The following is a 21,046-nucleotide window of genomic DNA, read 5'->3' as shown; positions in this document are numbered from 1 at the left end:
AGAGGTCCTGGGTCAGGCCTAGTTCCTGGGAGATCCTAGACTCAAGCCCAGACCCACCGGGATGTTGGCTTAGGTCTACTCCCTTGAAGGTCCCAGATTCACTACTGGACCCTCAGTGGTCTCTGGCTCACTCACTCCTCTGTACCTGTTCCGCTGGAGTTGGCTGTCTCAAGTCTGCTCTGGACCAGGTTGCTGGCTCAGTCCTAGTCCACCAATGCCCCCCGGACTCTCCACTGTCATTTTAAAGTCCACATTTATGTTTTCTTTCTGAAACCTTAGAAGCACTCTACCTCGCCCTGAAAAATGTGCCACATGCTCCTAACTCCTCTACTATCATGCCCTCAATCACATGAATGCTCTTTGTGTTGCCTGATTATTTAGGCAAAAGTCAGCTTCTTTACTTGTTCATATTTAAAGCCCTGTGCTCAAAACATTTTGGCAGTGACAGGTCATAGCTACCACAGAAACACCATAAAATCATAAGGAAGCCAAAAGAATCTCAATGTCATAAAACATCACTCAGGAATTGGTTGATGCTGGTGAGAATAGGCATGCACTCTGTTATGTGACAGTACCACACATCATCTAGTATATCAAAGTACTGGTGATAAGTAGTTGAGATCCAGTATGAGTATCGTCAGCTATGTGTTTACATAGTGTCTATGCTATGCTCTTCATTGTTATTTTAGTGTAGACTTGTGACAAAATTCTTTACTCTAAAAGAGTCTGCCAGGTCCTGCTAGCTGCAGCCTCAACATTTACCTTGCCCCTCAAGAGGTCACATTGAAGGCCTGGGCCGGGTCACACAGGTCTGTGTGAGGCCACTGTGTGAAGTCACACAGGGGCGTATTTCTCAGAAGGCATCTGTCTGTTAAAAGACACGTGGCTACATTCATTTCCTTCTTTCAAGAAGAATGTTTCCTCAAATACTGCCTTCAAATCTTATTTTTCCTGAGAATCTCTTAAAGCTTAAGTGCCTGAAAAGGTTCGCATGACTAAAATTCTGTCAGTGGAGCAAAACTCCCCGGTTCTCATTCATTTCCTTGAGTTCTTTGTAAACGGCCTCAGCTGTCTTCTTGAAGCTCCTCTTCTCGTCTCCTAAGAAACATGCTTGCCCCGCAATTCTAGCCTACATCTTTCTCTTGGGCATTCGTGTGAGTCAACACTTGGGTTTTCATTCCAAATTATTTCTTAGTATTATTAGTATTTCACCATCTCCTCTGTATTTCTCTGAACATATTTGCTAGGCTCCTTTCTAAATTCAATCTCTTCGGCCTGATTCCTGTGATGTAAGAACTTCATTTACATTCTTCTATTTGCCTGCCTTCCTCAGACGTTTCCTCGGTTTCCCTGTGGGCACGTAGTGCTATGATTATCAGCTCCTCAGACTGGAGTATATTAGGCCAAAAGCAGGCAGTGTGGGCTCTAGTTGTTCCTCTAGTTGTGTGAGAGAGCTGCAAGCTAGCCCTGTTTTTTTGTCTTTGTGTCTGACACATAATAGTTGTACATAGTCATGGATGGGTGCTGTAGATATTTCAATATACATGACCAATGTGTAATAACCCTCTGAGGGCTAGCTGATCTGTCATCCCAGTTACTGTTTCTGCTGAAGACATCCAAAACATTTTCTTCTGGCAACTTGGAAAACTAGAGTAAATTGTGAACTGTGGTCACTGCTATGTTATGAAACATGCAGTTTTATAGTCAATCACCAGTCTCAGTTTCCTCTCTCCTTCCCATACCCACTCTCGCTACCACTATCCTACGGTAGCTCTGCATAAAAGAGCAAGATCTGTGGGGTCTGCGTGACTTTTTGCACTCAATGTAGGTCCCTTAGGTTAATCCATGTTATCATAAATAACACAATTTCATTATTTTTATAAATAAAACTATTATTAATTAATTTATTAATAATTAATCTTTATTAATTAATTTATTAATAATAGTATTAATAAATACTATCCCCTTCTATGTGTGTGCGCTTTTCTCTTTTTCCATTCTGCTGACAGACTTGTATTACTTCTGTTTCTTCACTGTTAGTACGCTGTTAAGCATGTAGGAGAGCAGCTACCTCACAGATTTTCTCTTCTTTGGATTGGATCAAGGATTTGAGCTGAGTGCAGGAAGCAGCAGGGACATGTCCCAGTGACAGACAACCCAGACCTCCTGTTCCATCTCTCTCATTCTGAGTGGCCCTGTAGTTTCATATCTCTCTCTCTCTCTCTCTCTCTCTCTCTCTTTCTTTCTTCTTTCCTCAAAATGTAAGATAACCTAATCATACTGTCTCAGAATGAAATTGAAGTGAATTAAAACTATTCATTCTGAAATATGCAATCTCCATACCTTTCTGTCCATTGGGATGGGAAAAATATATGAGGTCATCAAGGCAAACCTCTGCTTGACGGTCTGCTTTGACAGAATTTCATTAATGCCATTTATGGCCACTGATACACAATGAGGCTGTAGGAAGTCTTGCTCTGAGGCAGGCAGTGGCTGTGATTTTCCTTGCAGCAGGGATGCTAGCCTAAAAGGAGGTGAGCAACCTTGGAACTTGTGTGCATATACTCAGGAATCTGCCACAGGGGTTGATCATAGTCACACTTAAACACCAAGGGCCCTCCTTCCCTCAGCTGAATAAGAGGATTTCTGCTGTGAGAAATCCCACGCCACCAACACTGACTCTACAGTGACTATCCCTACATCATATGCTCCAGAATTGTTGTTTAGGGGCGATGCACCCTTTAATCCCTGTACTTGGAGGATGAGACAAGAGGATATTAAATTCAAGGCCAGCCTTGGCTCCATAAAAATAGATTTCTGGTTTATGTTAATGTCACCATTAAACACTAGGTCCTTTATTAAAAGTATGTTTCACTGCAACAAGAAAACAAATGCATTTGCTTCAGATCGTTCAAGTTCTCACACATTAACAGACCTTACTTGAGAGACATCCTCTCCTGCGTTTCCCATTCTTTGGGCAGAGAGCCCACAAAGAATAAAACAGAGTAGGCTACAGCGCCAGAATGCTGGAACAAGAGGACATAAGGCAGCCAGAAAGCATGCACAGCCTCCGTCCGTGTGTCCCAGGATGCCCACATGGGAAATGCTCATCAGAGAAGCTAGAATAAAGTAGCCCATGTCTGGAAAGCCTGGGCCGCAGCAGAGCAGCCTAAGCAGGATGCTTCTTGCCTTAAATCTGCAAGTGCATGAAAACAAAGATGGTCTCCCATCTCCCGCCCACTGACCGGAGAGGACGGCTCTGAGGAATGGAGTTAAACGGAGCTCAGGAGCAAAAGCAAGCCCTGCTGCTCCTGTCAGTAGTCTGGCGGCACAGCTCTCAGTGGTTCCGTGGCTTGGCTGGGGCAGGCCACACATAGGTTTACTCCAGTAGCAGGCAGACCTGCAAGGTGGAAGAGTCTTGGAAGACAGAAAGGCTCGTGTGGGAAGGATATGAGCTTCTGTGCATGAGTGTCGTGTGCATATATGTTCCTATATGCGTATAGTATAGTGAGCATATATGTAGCTGTACATGTGTGTGTACTGTGTCCTGTGTATGTTCATGTTACATATGTGCTATGTAAATATTATATAGTGTATGTAGTATATGCATCTACATCTATGTTCATATATATAGCATGTACATAGTATATAAGTACATATTCATGAGTATATGGGGATATATGTGTCCATATTTGTAGTATCATGTTATACCTGTGTATGTGTGCATGTATGCATATATATGTGCATGTATATTTAAACTAAATGGTGTGTGCCTGTGTATGTGTATATGTAGATAAATGTATTGTCTAAAAGTCTCATATTGGAGCTGTAGAGATGGCTCAGCAGTTAAGAGCACGTGTTGCTCTTGTAGAGGATCCAGGTTTGATTCCCAGCACACACATGGTGGTTCATAACCATCCATACTCCAGTCTCTTAGACCCCAATGCACTTCTCTGACTTCTTCAGTCACCAAATATACACACAGTATACATACATATATTCAAAGAAAATACACATAAAATAAAATGAATGAATCTAATTTAAAAATTAAAAATATTAAAAATGTCATGTGTATGTATATGTAGATATACTTATTGATAGTTACAACAGTTCTGTATACTGTGTGCATAAATATCTGCAGTGTGTGTATTTACATGTACAATGTGTTCATACATTTGCATCTGGGTATGTTTGTACATGTGTGCATTTATAATGTTACATAAGTGTATTATGTGGGGGGATATATGTGTGTTGTATGTTCATTAGTTCAGGTGTGTATTTATCTAATCTGAGTACTCATGTGTGTTTTCATATATGCATTATGTGTGCTGTGTGTGAGTATTCAAGCATGGCTGCAGGCACCCTCAGAGCCACATCGACAGTGACGTGGTCCCTGTGTCTTTCCTTTCTTCTCTTCAGCAGAGAAGCGCCTTTCCCGGGGGATTTCCCATGCCAGCTCAGCCATCGTCTCCCTGGCCCGATCCCACGTAGCCAGTGAATGCAGCAATGAGCAGTTCCCACTGGAGATGCCCATCTATACATTCCAGCTGCCGGACCTGAGCGTGTACAGTGAGGACTTCAGGAGCTTCATCGAAAGAGACCTGATCGAGCAGGCCACCATGGTAGCTCTGGAGCAGGCAGGTGAGTGTCTGCCACCCACAGGCTCCTATTCCTCGGCACCCACCCCGGTCACTCACCCCACCCCTATGCAGCAGCCTGACTGCCTCTTTCCCCAGTGAGCAGGAGGAAGATCTGGGTTCTTGGGATTGGCCATCAGAATTCTCCATTTGTACCAACCCTGCTCTAAAGATTGTTGTGCTCTGTCACTGAGCACTGGCTGGATAAGCAGCCATGCTGGTACCTCCCAGCTCATTTCCCTTCTTCCTGAATTCCAGATTTTCCCTGACTATAAGTGTCATGCTACTTGGCCTTGATCTCTTCCCATTTCTCATCCATCCCATGGAAACTGAAGAAGGATAGGCAATATGATTGAGTTAGAAGAGAAACGGGAGACCCTGCCAATTCTATACACATGGGCAAATCCTGTTCCTAGAACTTCAGCTTCCCATCAGCAAAGGTGACAACCCTGGTGGCCATGGGGACTCTGTGAAGACAGACATGTGTCTCTCTTCCCAACTGTCACAGTCTTTCTGGCCTCCCAGTCGGGGAAACAGAGAGGTGACTTGAGCCTTGTCTAGCATTACCTCATGACCCTGTGATGCCAGTGAGGAAAGCAGGGAGGAAGCCAGATGTGTCCTCTTTGACTTTTCAGTCAGTAGAACCAATGACTCAAAGCAAATGTTTGAACAGATGTAAGTTCATCCTGAGAAAGGGCAATACCTTCTCAGCATCATCACTTGCATTAAAAACAACTGCAAAATTGAACATCAAAGGGCTTCTCAGAGATCTATGTGAAAGGCTTTGTTCTTCACAAGCACTGTAACATGTGGGCCTGCTTGTTGGGGTTAATGTCCTGCCCGGTACCCATTAGCTCAGGCTTCTTGCTAGCTCTTATAAGTTATATTAACCCATTATTCTTATCTATGTTAGCCACATGGCTCAGTACTTTTCTCAGTGGGACAGCTCACATATTGCATCTTCAGTGGTCTGGGCAGACTGCAGAGGGAGCTTCCTGCTTCCCAGAATACTCCTGTTCTCATTGCCCCGCCTCTACTTCCTGTCTGGTTGACCCACCTATACTTCCTGCCTGGCCAATCAGCTTTTATTTAAAACATAATTGACAGAATACAGACGATTCTCCCGCACCACTTCCCCCTCTTTTTTTTTTTAAACAAAGGAAAATATCCATAGTCCATTTATTGGTAATGTGGGCGTAGTATTTCAGGCTACTTTCGGCTGGTTGGGGGCACTGATAATCTTATGGGAACCTAAAGAAAATTTAAAATTATGATCAAGTCCTGACTGGAGTATCCTGTGAGGCTTGATCATTTCAGGCAGCATCTTGAATCTGTTTTAGATGTAGAACTCAGACATCTGGACCATCTGTTCTTACCGGAGATTTCTCAGGTGGTCATTCTTGATCGAACCTGATTTTTCTCCCAGGGGGATTCACTACCAGCATGCACCAAGGGCATGTCACCAGCAGCGGTTCCCGCTGCCCCAGATAGAAGTGGAACACAAGGCCTTCTGCTTCTCACTTGGCATTCGGCTGGAGGGATGACTGTTGGAGGGACTCCTAGGTAACCTGTCCCAGCAGAGCAGGGAGGGATACCTCCTAGATGTGACATCTTGGCAGACAGCAGAGAAAGTGCTCTACTGAGAGCTTCATCAGCAACCATGCTGCTAGGAAGCAGAACTCAGTTCTTGGCCAAAGCACAATAAATGTTGCTGTGTTTCAGAAAAAGATAAGAGTAATATCTAGAGGGTGGACACTGGGAATCGAGATTCTGTCATAAAAGAAATCTAAGGAGATGGTAGGAATCCATAAATGGGATATTTGCCAAGCCATGTGCAGAGGTTAAAGATAGCAAAATTAGTATCATGTCTGTAAGTAACCCAGCAAGGCCATTGCTACCTTTGTGTTTTTCAAATAAGGGAAAGATGAGCAATTGTATGGAGAGATCATAGCACTGGGGAGAGAAGAGGTTAGAGAAATAGACTCTAACCACATTCTTCCTCTACCACACAGAGTGGCTAGAGCATTACACTAGCAGAAAGACAATGGTTGGGTGATCATGGGCGTGTCTGTTTAGCTCACCGTTCCTCTGGGTGTAGAGCTGTGGCACAAGAGTAGCGTGTAGGTCTTTGAGGCAAAGACAAAGCACGCAGGGGGTCGATATCTCTTGCTTTTTGGTCTCCTAACACCATCTAGGTGTACTTGTTTCATTTCAAGGCTTGTCAGAATAATTCAGGTGTCATTCTCATCCATATGCTCCAGGTGAGGAGTAGAAGACACATGTAGATAAAGGAATGGATGGAGGCTGGTGAGGTCTTGTTTGTGCTGAAAAGCCCTTTGGTCAAGACTTATGTGGCTTCCCCAGTGATATGCTTGGCTTTAGAACAGGGCTATGTCACTATACTGGAAGTCGTGTTGTAACTGAGAAAAATCATTATCTTGGCTGCTGCACAGCCCTCAGAAAAACCTGCCTGGCTCTGCAGATCCCCTCTTCCTTCCCTCTGCACCACTGATTGAGCCACAAGCAGAGCAATCCAGGGAATTGGTAGTAACTACACCAGCTGCAGGAGCTGCCAGCCCAACAGATCCGGATGGCTATTCAGACAAGGCCACTGACGCAAGCCACTCACTCTTCACCAAGAAGGAGCAAGTTAGTATGGGTTTTAGAGAAAGAAGAAAGAAGCTTAGTGAAGTGAGTGTAGCAGCAGCTCAGAGTCTTGTGGAGTTCCAGGGACAACAGCACTGGTTTTGTCAAAGGCCACCGAGAAGACTCTCCTGCGCTGGTCCTTACCATCTGGCATTTTTCAAACTAGATAGATAAATATGGACACATCTATATGTGGACACTCACTGTTTTCTGTGCAAGGCCAGCCAGAGACTCCCTCCTGCCTCCCCTCCTTTGTATGATCTGCCTTGTATTGTCTTGCTCCAAACTCCTCTCCCTCTGCTTCATCTGACCATTAAAGCATCCTTGCAGAATTCACCCACTTAGGTCAAGATAAACCTAGACAACACTTTGATCAACCCAGAATCAAGAACGGACTTCCCCAAAGCTTCTTCACTTGGCCTTGGATTGAAGCCTAATGATGTAGGCCCCATCTACCCTCAGGGGTAGAGGGTTTTACCAGGTACACCTGGAGCAGATTTCCTAGGGCTACCTTAGAGGTCTACCTGCTATGTATGACGTGTTCTCATTTGTCGATAACTGTTGTTGGGGTTTCTGTCCTACCTGGTTCCTGCAATCATTAAGTCCCAAAGAAATCACACAGAGGTCTACATGAGGATATAAACTGGTTGGCCCATTAGCTCAGGCTTCTTATGAACTCTTATAACTTATATTAGCCCATTATTCTTGTCTATGTTAGCCACGTGCCTCAGTACCTTATTCAACGAGGCAGTCACATCTTACTTCTGTGGCTAGGTCAGAACTGCGACCTCTTCCCAAATTCTTCTGTTCTCCTTACCCCACCTCTGCTTCCTGTCTGGCTGTCCTGCCTATACTTCCTGCCTAGCTACTGGCCAATCAGCGTTTATTTAAAATATAATTAACGGAATACAGACCATTGTCCCACACCACTTCCCCCTCTTTTAAACCATTTTCCCACAGCAGATAACTAGTCTACTGAGCTAAAAATCACAGTGAGATATTAATACAATATATTGGGATCAAAGGAATCTTCCCAGCATCCTCATTTTCCACTTTTGACCATTCTCCTGGAATTGGTGTAGAGCGGTATGCAGTAGCTACATACTCTCCTTTCTTCCTAATGACTATGAACTTCCAACTTTCACTGTGCCCTCTGAGGAAATGGGACCCTTTGAGAGCTCTCCGGACAACCAAAGCTGAGGCCATCTGGGGCGAGGAAGGCACAGTGATGGCTGTGATTTCCCCATCGCATATCTGCGCCTGCGCAGCACTTCATGCACATGTGCAGTAAACTAACTCTCAGTTCTCACTTGGGCTGCACACCAGATCCAAAGGTGACAGGAAAGAAAGAGCCCCTGAGAGGCCAAGCATCCACCTGTGCTCCCTAACCTACCAAAAAGGGCTGAGCTGAGGAGGGCCCCCAGCTCTGCATGCCCCCTGCCTTCTCTGGACCATACCTTCTCAGAGTCTTCGAAACCACCACCCTCTCCACAAGGCTGTCTTTGAACATTCCATTCCAGATATGAATTGCACGACTTCTTTCCCTAAAAGAATAAATCACCAATGGCAGAGGAATTCCCAAAGGAATGATTCAAGGGCAGAAACAAAGTATTCAGTGAGTGGAGATGTGCAGATATACTGCATTTATGGATTTGTGCAAGTTGAACCCTGTACCTTCAGAATGCCATCAACTTTACTACAGTACATGATTTTTTTTATATGTTCTTGAATTCAGCTTGTGAGTTCTTTATTGAGAAATTTTGCATCTAAGTTCATCAAAGAGGATTGTCTATAATTTTCTTCTTGTTTTTGTTGTTTCTTTGTGTGATTTTGGTGTCAGGGTAACACAGTCTTCATTAAGAGTGTGGTGCTAACCATGCTCCAGTGCATGGCCACACTTCCTGCCAGGAAGTAGTGGAGCAAGAAACATGTGCAAGTTGCTCCTGTTCCCTGCATCTTCAGGCAAATGCTCTTCCCGCCTTTCCCTCTTTGGAACAGAATCTGTTCCTTGTTGCCCCAGCTCTTCTCCTTCACAGCATCCAACTGAGGCAGCTTCTAATCTGCCATCTTACCCAGGAACTTCCAAGTCTCTGGACCTGATTAAAGAATGTATGGATTTTGTTTGGTGTGTGTGTGTATGTCTACAGTTTATTTACGGTGAATGTACATGAGTCTACAAGTCTCTGGGCCCATGCATCAACATGTAGAAGTCAGAGCAGATCAGGTGTCTTCGGTCATTGTCCACCTTACTGACTTGATATAAGGTCTCTCACTGACCCTGAAACTTGACATGGTGGCTAGCCAGAATGAACCCAGGATCTGCCTCTCTCTGTTCCTCAATGCTGGCATTATAGGAGTGCACAGACATGTCTGACATTTTCGTGGATTCTGGGGGTTCAAACTCAGATTCTCAAGCTTACAGAGCAAGTGTTTCCACGTAGAAGAAACTATCGTTGGTCCAGATCTGATTCTTCTGGAATGAGCAGTGTACAAGTTAATTTATTCTCTGGGGTCTTGGTTTCCTTCTCTGTAAAGAGACAGTGAGGATAGAGAGACACACTAATCTAGCCAGCATGTGTTTATCCCACTCTCTGCTCTATTAAAAAGAATGAGAGAAGAAAGCTATTGTTTTGGAGAAACTGGAGGCTTGTCCTCATATATACAGGCCACTTAATCATTAGCATACTGCCTGTCCCAGTTTGCTTTCTATCGCTGTGACAAAACACCATACCCAAAAAACAACTTGGGGAGGAAGGGATTTATTTAGCTTATATTTCTGTTCACCATCCATCACATTCAGGGCAGGAACCCAAGAAGAAGAGGCAGGAACTAAAAGAAATGCTGCTCACTAGCTTGTTCCCCTTGGCTTGCTCAGCCTGCTTTCTTATATACGCCAGGACCATCTGTCCAGTGGTGGCACCACACACAGTGGGCTGGGTTCTCCCACATCAATCATTAATTAAGAAAATGTCCCCACAGACATGCCCAGTCTGATGAAGGCAATTATTCTTCAGTTGAGTTGCCCTTTTTCTAGCTGACTAGAACATGTGTCAAGTTGATGAAAACTAACTAGACTACTCCCTTCCCCCTCCCCCATCTACCACTGTTGATGGACTGTTGCAGGGAGCCATTGCACCTTAGATGCTCTCAGGACGTGGACCAGGATGCCTACATTCAAATTAAGTGTGTCAGTATATTGTCATTGCTAAAACAAATCTTATCACTTTCTTTTAATTTGTAGTAACATAGCTTTAATATCTCCCAGCCTGGTACTTTATAAAGAGACGTTTAAAAGTCAAGTGAGATAGATTGCTGTTGCACAGCCGAGAGACAAAAAGTTGCTAAGTGATTGCACAGTATTCCCACTTGTGTCTCCAACAGGCCATCCACGGATACTGTTAATTAAGGCTCCTAATTGCATTTCTCATTCAGCTTCAATAAGATGATTTGCAGGTGGTAAGGATGTGCCCATTGTTAGCATAAGCATTAGCATCTTCATATTCATTTCATTTTGTAGTGTGCATTTTATTACATGTAATACATATTTCATTTACAATTAAGGGCATAGTTAGTTTGTCCTATTAAAATACTTCCCATTAAAACAGAATTACTGAATATTAGCCAGGCAGCACTGGGGGGCAGATCACAGACTAGTCTGAACAAAATACTGACAAGCTTATTATATTAAACTTTGTTAATGTGCTGGCTCTAAACTGAATACACTTTTGAGAACCTTAAAATTTACAGCTGAGTTGAAGTCTTTCCATTTGTATTTCATTGTTTTTAAAGCATTAACAGCTTTTGTCAGAATCACTTTTTCACTTCACTAGCAAGAAGTGAAATCAAGACAAACGAGGCAGTGGCTTGCAGTTGTTCGACACCTGCTAGCATTCGTCTCTTTTTGTTGAACTCTTTGGGTTTTTCTTGGGGGGTTGTTTGCTTTTGGTTTTGCTTGTTTTGTTTTGTTTTGTTTTGAGGCAGAGTCTCAGGCTGGCCTGGAATGCACTGTGTAGCCCTAGCTAGCCTCAAATTCTGAGAGAGGTCGTCCTCTCACACAGCAATGGCCTTATCCTAGGCGGTGGACAGTCTAAGGAACTTAACTCTGGCAGTCATTTCACATGAAGCCTCACCTTGTACACTGTAAACACAGCCAGCTGCCATAGTTTCTTGGGCACTAGGTAAAGGCTCCCAGATCACAGACAAATGACTTTAGTGTTCATGGCACAGCAAGAAGTAGGAGCATCCTGCCAATGCCAGGTCTTCTTGTCCCCTAGATTTTACAGGGGTGTTGTGAAGACAGGTGCGACTTCCCTCAGAGCAGATTTCAAGTGTCCAATATGGTGGTTTCACTAACTATGGGATCCAGGCTGTGCAGTAGATCTCCAGAACTTCCTCATCCAGAATCACTAATAGAGGGTTCGATTAATTCACGTTTGGTATAAGTGCCACTATGTATTTGGTTTGAATGCATTGTCCTGTTTAAATCTAAATCTTTTATCTTGCATTTTTGTGTATTAGTGGGTGTTTTTCCCTCTTTGAAGTTATTTAAGGGTGTTTTGTTGTTTTGGTTTTTGGTTTTGGGATTTTTTTGGTTTTTTTATTCTGTTTTCCCTCCCACTATCTTGACAGTTTGGGATGTTGCCCTACAGTTTATGAAAATGTGTCTGTGAGCTCTTAGACTTTGCCTATAAGTTGGTACTTTTACGGTCTGCTGTCCAATGGAAGGCTTTCAACTTTATATCACATAATATAAACTGCCAAAATCCATGCCATTGCTGACATTTATTTTAATTTACATATAATTTAGTCCCCAAGAAACATTGCTAATTACACATTAATCAGTATTCACTTACTTTTACCAGCATATCTGTCTTTCTCTTTTCTTTATTCCATTTACATACTCTGTTTCTACCCAGGCTCATTTCCTGCCATGATTAATATGTGTGCTACAGGTCCAATGGTAACGAGTTGTCTCTTCCAGCCTATCTGAGGTACAGTATTCCATATCGTTAATGGTTTCCTTTCTGTGAGAAACCATGCTATGGGGAATACTTTCAGCCTCCCAGTCTGTAGGATTTCACACCCTCACTGCATAGAGAGTCTCCCTTTGTTGGAGCCTCCCAGAGTGTTTAGAACTTTAACCTCCCATCAGCATGCACTCTCTCCAGCCTTCGAGAGTACTGGGCATGGGCAATAGATCTGTGCCCAAGTCACTTCTGAGTGGTTATAAATGCTGTTACAATTTTGTTGCGACTCTCACATATTACTGCTAGTATACAGAAACAGAATTGATTCACGAACATGGATCTCATCGCCTATGACCTGTACAAAGTAATTACAGGATTTTACAATTTCCTTCTGATATTCTACATAAACCATCACGTCATCTAAAAATGAGGCTATTACCTCTTCCTTTCTAATCTGTAGCTGCAAATGGTATTCTTAGCATCTCTCACTGGGAGGATGTGTGGTATGAGGTCCTCACAGTGGTTGAGTGGGCACCCTGGGCTTCCCTCATTTAGAAGAAAAGCACCTGTTCTTTTTTATTGTTTTTATTAAGCTTTAGATTTTGCTCCACTCCCCTTCCTTTGTTTCCCCCTCCTATAAGGCCCTCTCTCATGGTCCCCATGCTCCCAATTACTCAGATCTTGTCTTTTTCTACTTCCAGATAGATTAGATCCATATATGTCCCTCTTAGGGTCCTCTTTATTGTCTAGGTTATCTGGAATTGTGAATTGTAGAGTTTTTTTGTCTTTCTGGATCTGTGTTTCCTCACTCAATATGATGTTTTCTAGATCCATCCATTTGCCCACAAATTTCAAGATGTGATTTTTTTTTCTGCTGTGTAGTACTCCATTGTGTAAATGTGCTACATTTTCCTTATCCATTCTTCGGTTGAGAGGTATTTAGGTTGTTTCCAAGTTCTGGCTATGACAAACAATCTTGCTGTGAACATAGTTGAGCACATGTCCTTGTACAATTAAGCATCCTTTAGGTATATACCCAAAAGTGGTATTGCTAGGTCTTGAGGTAGGTTGTTTCCTAATTTTCTGAGAAATTGCCATACTGAAATACAAAGTGGCTGTACCAGCTTGCCCTCCCACCAGCAATGGAGGCATATTCCCTTTACCCCACAACCTCTCCAGCATAAGTTGTCATCAGTGGTTTTGATCTTGGCCATTTTTACAGGTGTAAGATAGAATCTCAGAGTTGTTTTGATTTGCATTTCTCTGATGGCTAAGGATATTGAGCATTTCCTTAAGTGTCTTTCAGCCATTTTAGATTTCTCTGTTGAGAGTTCTCTGTTTAGGTCTGTACCCCATTTTTATTGAATTATTTGTTCTTTTGATGACCAATCTCTTGAGTTCTTTGTATATTTTAGAAATCAACCCGCTGTCTGATGTGGGGTTGGTGAAGATTTTTTCCCATTCTGTAGCCTGTCGTTTTGTCTTATTGACCATGTCCTTTGCTTTATAGAAGCTTCTCTATTTCAAGAGGTCCCATTTATTAATTGTTGCTGTCAGTGTCTGTGCTACTGGGATTATATTTAGGAAGTGGTCTCCTGTGCCAATGCATTTAAGTGTACTTCCCACTTTCTCTTCTATAAGGTTCAGTGTGGCTGGCTTTATGTTGAGGTCTTTGATCCATTTGGACTTGAGTTTTGTGCATAGTGATAGATATGGATCTGTTTTCATTTTTCTACATGCTGATGTCCAGTTATGCCAGCACCATTTGTTAAATATGCTTTCTTTTTTCCATTTGATATTTTTTGCTTTTTTTAATAATCAGATGTTTGTAGGTGTATGGATTGATACCTTCGATTCAGTTTCATTGGTCTTCCTGTCTGTTTTTATGCCAGTACCAGGCTGTTTTCAGTACAGTAGCTCTGTAGTAGAGTTTGAAGTCAGGGATTGTGATGCCTCCAGAAGTTCCTGTATTGTTGAGGATTGTTTTGGCTGTCCTGGGTATTTTGTTTTTCCATACGAAGTTGAGAATTGTTCTTTTGAGATCTGTGAAGAATTTTGCTGGAATTTTGATGGGCATTGCATTGAATCTGTAGATTGCTTTTGGTAAGATTGCCATCTTTACTATGTTACTTCTGCCTACCCAAGAACATGGAAGATTTTTCCACTTTCTGGTGTCTTCTTCAATTTCTTTCTTAAAAGATTTAAAGTTCTTGTCATACAGGCCTTTCACTTATTTGGTTAGACTTACTCCAAGATATTTTATGTTATTTGTGGTTATTGTGAAGGGGTGTTGTTTCTCTGATTTCTTTCCCAGCCCTTTTATCATCTGTGTACAGGAGGGCTACTGATTTTTTTCAAGATAATCTCATATCCTGCTCCATTACTGAAGGTATTTATGAGTTGTAGAAGTTCCTTGGTAGAATTTTGGGGGTCACTTATGTAAACTATCATATCATCAGCAACAAGTAAGAGTCTGACCTCTTATTTTCTGATTTTTATCCCCTTTATCTCCTTTTGGTGTCTTATTGCTCTAGCTAGAACCTCAAATTCTATATTGAATGAATATGGAGAGAGTGAACAGCCTTGTCTTGTTCCTGATTTCAGTGGGATCATTTTACGTTTCTGTCCATTTAGTTTGAAATTGGCTATTGGCTTATTGTATATTGCCTTTATTATGTTTAGGATAGCTACACCAGCTTGTTTCTTTGGTCCATTTGATTGGAAATTTTTTCCCAACCTTTTACTCTGAGGCGATTTTTGTCTTTGAGGTTGAGGTGTGTTTCTTGTATGCAGAAGAAGGATGGATTCTGTTTTCATATCCAGTTTGTTAGCCTGTGTCATTTAATAGGTGAGTTGAATCCATTTGTATTAAGGGATATTCATGATCAGTGATTGCCAGCTCCTATTATTTTAGTTTCCATTGTTGGTAATGTTATTGTGTATGTGTTTCCCTTCTTTGAGATTTGCTGCTGTAAGATCATCTCTTGTCTGTGGTTTTGTGGATGTAGCTAACTTTCTTGGGTTGGAGTTTTCCTTCTAGTATTTTGCGTAGGGCTGGGTTTGTGGCTAGGTATTGGTTAAATCTGGTTTTGTCATGGAATATCTTGTTTTGTCCAACTATGTTGATTGAAAGTTTTGCTGGGTATAGTAGTCTGGGCTGGCATCTGCATAACGCTTGACTAGGACTTTCTGGCTTTCATTGTTTCCATTGAAATGTCAGGTGTAATTCTGATAGGTCTGTCTTTATATGTTACTTGGCCTTTTTCCTTTGCAGCTCTTAATATTCTTTCTTTATTATGTATGTTTAGTGTTTTGATATTATGATCCAGTCTATTTGGTGTTCTATAAGCTTTGTGTATCTTCATATGCATACCTTTCTTTAGGTTGGGAAAGTTTTCTTCTATGATTTTGTTGAATATATTTTCTGTGCTTTTGAGTTGGACTTCTCCTTCTATCCTTATTATTCTTTGGTTTGGTCTTTTCATGGTGTCCCATATTTCATGGATATTTTGTGTTAAGCTTTTGTTAGAGTTAATGTTTTCTTTGACCCATGAGAGTCTATTTCCACTTGAGATTCTCTCTTATATTCTGCTGTTTATGCTTATATTTGTGGTTCCTGATCATTTTCTCATAATTTCTGTTTTACTGTATTTCCCTCAGTTTGTGTTTTCTTTATTGTTTCTATTTTGGTTTTCAAGTCTTGAATCATTTCTTTCATCTGATTGCTTTTTCTTTGGTTTTTTAAAAAGGGGTTTGCTGATTTCTTCCAATTTTTTGTTTGTATTTTACTCCATTTCTTTGAGGGAATTTTTCATTTCCTCTTAAAGGGCCTCAAACATCCCCCTAAAGTTAATTTTTTAGGTCGTTTTCTTCTGCTTCATCTATATTTGGGTGTTAAGTCTTGCCATTGTTGGTGTCATGTTGCTCTTTTTGGTGTTGAATGTGTTCTTTTTGTTGTTGTTTTCTTTTCTTTGTTCTGTTTTTTGTTTTTCAAGACAGGGTTTCTCTGTAGCTTTTGGAGCCTGCCCTGGAACTAGCTCGTCTAGACCAGGCAGGCCTCGAACTCACAGAGATCCACCTGCCTCTGCCTCCCAAGTGCTGGGATTAAAGGCGTGCGCCACCACCACCCAGCTTGAGTATGTTCTTACCTTGCTGTCTCTCTAGTGATCAGTCTTCCAGGTGCCAGTAGATCCAAGACTCAGATGGCTGCTCCTTGTGGTGCAGTCAGGGCTATGGTTCCAGTCACCCTGGAGGTCACTTGGTATTCCCAGAAGTTGCTCCGCATTCCCAGGGGTTGCTCTGCAATCTCTGGCATCTTTAGGACCTGCTCCCACAAAGGTTGCTTGCTTGGGGCTGCTCCCACTGAGGTCACTGCCTTGGACCTGCTCCAGCAGAGGTCACTGGCTCAGGACTGCTCTGGCCAAGGTTGCTGGCTTAGGCCTGCTCCCTTGGAGGTAGCTGATTCATGCCTCTTCCCACAGAAGTCTCTTGCTCAGGCCTGCTTCCTCAGAGGTGGCTCCCTTGTACCTGCTCCTGTGGAAATCATTACCTCAGGCCTTGCTCCTGTAGAGGTTGCTGCCTTGGACCTCCTCTTGCTCTGGTGGAGGTCATTGGCTCAGGCCTGTTCCTACAGATGTTGCTGGCTTGGGCCTGCTCTTTTGGTGGTTCCTCCCTTGTACCTTTTCCTGTGGAGGTCTGCCTCAGGTCTGTTCCTGTAGATGTCCCTGGTTTGGGTCTGCTCCCATGGAGGTCCCTGGCTTGAGCCCAGTCCTGAAGAGGTCTCTGGCTCAGGCCAAGCATTTGTTCTTTCACCGTTTGTCATGCTGCATGGACTTATAGGTGTCCCTTGTCAAGTTCAGGAGTCCCTAGTTAATCCCAATTAAGAGTATTGACTTTTGTTAAATGTTTTTTCTCCATTTATGATTATCTGAACTGCTTCTTCTGTAGTTTATTATGATGAATTATGTTAATTAATCAATGTTCTAATATTGAGCCAACTTTTCATTCTTAGAATCAGTCTTACATTACATGCTGTGTAATTTTTGGTGTCTATATCTGAGAGCTGTTTGTTTACATGTTGAAAATTTTGCTGCCCATTCATGAAAGATTTCTGCCTGTATTTCTCAGTACCTTCTTCACCTGGTTTTGGTGTCAAGGAGCATATTGTATAGTATTGGTTAGTTGGTTGGTCGGCCAGTCAGTCAGTCTTTGAAACAAGATCTCAATGGACAATTCAGACTGGCCCCAACTGTGCAGTCCTCCTGCTTCAACCTCAGCACTGATTACAGGCATGTGTCAACCAAGCCCAACAAGGATTGGTTTGAGTGTAACTCAGTTCATTCTCTTTAATGCTTGTTCTGGGTGTTACAGTGCACACACTACCTTTCAATGCTTACTGGTATTCAGATTTAAGTCCTTTAAAAAAGCGTATACATCTTACCTTCTGTGTTTCCTTATTCTCCACCATTCATCTGGTTGTTTTAAATACTTTACAGACACTGAAACAAGCTATGTAACTTTTGGTCTCTGGAGAAGAAAAGCTTATTTTGCCCCACCCCACCCTATTTTTCTCTTTATAGTTTGAGAAAAGGAAAATTTTCATTGATACTTGGAAATGTGTAGCACACACAGACACACACACACACACAGACACACACACACAGACACACAGACACGCACACACACACACACAGACACACACACAGACACACACAGACACACAGACACACACACACAGACACACAAACACAGACACACACACACAGACACACACACACACAGACACACACACACAGACACACACACACAGACACACACACACACACAGACACACACAGACACACACACACACACACACACACATCTGTTCCCTGCCTTTCTGAGTGTCTGTTCTAAAGTGAACTTCCTTTCCAGGTCGCCTGAACTGGTGGTCTACCGTGTGCACAAGCTGTAAAAGGCTTCTTCCTTTGGCCACGACAGGGGACGGGAACTGCCTCTTACATGCCGCCTCACTGGGTAAGCACCCCAGCACCAACAAAAGCCAGCAAGGCTCGGGTTCTATCTGATGCATGGTTAACAAATACAGCCACTCATGCTGCTGTCATCTGAATGCCTGTGGCATCCTGGCCCTTCTAGTCAGGCTGGGTTGATGACAACAGAGCACTCTGGGGTAAACACCTGTCTCGCTAAGAGACCTTGAGCAGGAGCTTCAAGGACAACAGGTAGATGGGTACTCTGGAGCAAACTACGAGGACTTCCTAGAGAATGCTGGGTCTTTACTGAGACCTGGGAACTTGAAGAAATAAAAGACACTGTAGGCAGGAGCCAGCACAGACAAAGCACAAAGGCGGAAATCACAGGATGTTCAGAGGCTATGCTGGATGAGGCTCCACCAGAAAGACTTGGGAACAGTGTGTGGCACAGGGTAGTTTGCTGGCTGCCTATAGACAGTCTGTGATGAGAAGACAGATGTAGGAATACTCAGGTAATCACAGTTAGGTACAGAGCGCATGTATTCACTACCTTCCCCAGGGAACCACATCAGCGGATGCACAGCTGTGCGTGGCAACATTAGATAACTCACAGTCTCCATGAACTTTCTAGAATCTCTGTCCTCCCATGCACAGAGTTGATACCATGTGACAAGCAAGTCTAGATTTATACCAGGGCCCTGAACATCAGATCTACGGCTCTTCCTCGGGCCTAGAGGACTGTCTCTGTCAAGGGAACAGGACTCCTGGATAAGAACATAGCTCTTATTAGGCAAGATATCTTCCTAGTTAAATGTGACCTGACCAAGGGCCAGGCCCACACCTTATTTAGACCAAAGTGGGGCCTGCTCAGTACAAGGCAAGCTGAGGATGCTGAAAAGATCTCTGAGCAAAATGCTCAGAGAGGCCCTGAGACTAGAGATGAGACTAGAGACTAGTGTGTGTGATGGCAACAATGGGAAAGACAAAGGCAGCCACTCCCTGCTTCCTCCCCACAACAGGGGCAGCACATTCTGCCACTCCCATTGAGCCTATGTGGTGATATGCCCCTTTAATATGAGCGCTAGGAAGCAGATAGCTATGAGTTCAAACCCAGCCTGTTCTACATGGTGAGTTCTAGGATAGCCAAGGTTACACAGTGAGACCTGCCTCCAAAAACAACAATAACAAAAACAAAGCTGCCAAGAAACAGACTTGGTCTTCTCTAGGGATGAGCTCCCTAAAGATTATCCAATCCCAAACTGTCAGCCATATATATATATATATATATATATATATATATATATATATATATAACACTAAGTGAACTCAACAGATAGTATCTATACATATCTATGTGTATATGTAACAATAAAAAAGATAGCAGGCCATGAATCTGAGGAGGAGCTGGAGGGAGAAGACAGGAGAAAATGATGTAAATACAGTACTCATATGAAAGTCTCAAAAATGTTAAAAATCTCAAAATAAAAAATTATTTAATTTTTTTAAAATTAAAAATTTTTTTTAAAAAGTCTAGTCTGCTTCCCAGCAACTTCCTTGGTTAGGTCTCACTTCTCAAAAGTTCCACAGCTTCTCAAAACTGCCATCTGGGGACCAAACATCCAGTCACCTGAACTTGTGGGGAAAATTCACATACAAACCCTGGCGGGAATACCCATTTTGCCTGTTAAATCACTTGCAAGCTTCTATAATCATTAAATACACTGAGACATGTGTTTCCAATATGGCAGATGATAGTACCATAGATTATGGAATACTTGAAATGTAGCTGCTACCAATAGAATCACTATGTAATTCTAAAATGCACCTAGACTTTGAAGGCATCATAAACAACATAAAATGTCATATTCTTAACGATTATATACTTAAATGGTATTTTGATATGTTAAACTAAATGAAATTTGATATTAAAACTCAAAACAAAGCATTAACAATGTAACTACTACTTTATTATAATGAGCTTACAATTAAAAAATTTTAGATTGGCTAGATTAAGGTAGCCTCTCAAATATTATACATCTCAAACTTTGTATCTCAGTAAACTTCTATATAAGATTTTACACTTTCACTATCAATTACATATTGATATGTTAAATATAAATAAATATATTTATTGCCACAAAAGAAGAAAAAAAACTATGGCAAAGTTGAAAACAGAAAGAAGAAAGGAGGGACAGAGATAGCTGACCTGAGCTTGTGGGTGCTCACACACTCTGGAACGACAGCGAGGAAGTTGGCATAGGACTGACCTAGGCCCTCTGCATCTGGGTGACAGTTGTGTAGCTTGGTCTTCTGTAGGGTCCCTAGCCGTGGGAAGAGGACCTGTCCCTGATGCATGGGCTAGCTCTTTGGAACCTGTTCCCTATGGTGGGATGCCTTGTGCAGCCTTGATGCAACGAGGAAGAGCTTGGCCCTGCCTCACTTGATGTGCCATGCTTTGTTGATTCTCATGGGAGGGAGGCCTTTCCCCATCCGAATGGAGACAGAGGAGGAGGAGATGGAGAGGGTGGGATAGAAGGGAGATGGGGGGAGGGATCAGGAGTAGAGGAGGGAGGGGAAACTGAGTTTGGTTTGTAAAATAAATTTAAAATGATGAATAAATAAAAAAGAAGGAAGGAGGAAAGGAAGGAAGGAAAAAGAAAGAATTCACTCCGTGGCTGGCGTTACTCATAAGAAAACTAACATCACTGCATCCAACCCCACCCAGCCCCACCCCCACCCAAGCCCACCCAGCCCCACCTGTACCCCACCCTCAACGCTCCCTGAATTGAGGGCCATTATCAGTACTGGCACATATTATCTCCTG

The 21,046-nt window shown here is 42.6% G+C and overlaps 1 protein-coding gene across 4 annotated transcripts in view; it reads left to right on the top strand.

The window, feature by feature from the left end:
- Window positions 1-21,046, top strand: part of Otud7a (OTU deubiquitinase 7A) — a 250,797-nt gene that overhangs the window by 197,931 nt on the left and 31,820 nt on the right. For 3 of the 4 annotated variants that reach the window (XM_041667454.1, XM_041667368.1, XM_041667627.1), the window contains 2 exons: window positions 4,420-4,641; window positions 18,164-18,265. In XM_041667454.1, the coding sequence (XP_041523388.1) occupies window positions 4,420-4,641; window positions 18,164-18,265 (324 nt within the window). The remainder of the gene's footprint in view (window positions 1-4,419; window positions 4,642-18,163; window positions 18,266-21,046) is intronic. The other variant, XM_041667538.1, reaches the window with a different exon arrangement.

This window comes from Microtus oregoni, unplaced genomic scaffold (assembly GCF_018167655.1).
Source record: "Microtus oregoni isolate MIOR12 unplaced genomic scaffold, Mior012 000000F_ref0000247, whole genome shotgun sequence".
Lineage (NCBI taxonomy): Eukaryota > Metazoa > Chordata > Mammalia > Rodentia > Cricetidae > Microtus > Microtus oregoni.
Note: the sequence above shows the minus strand (reverse complement) of the source record. Positions and strands in the feature narration are given on the sequence as shown.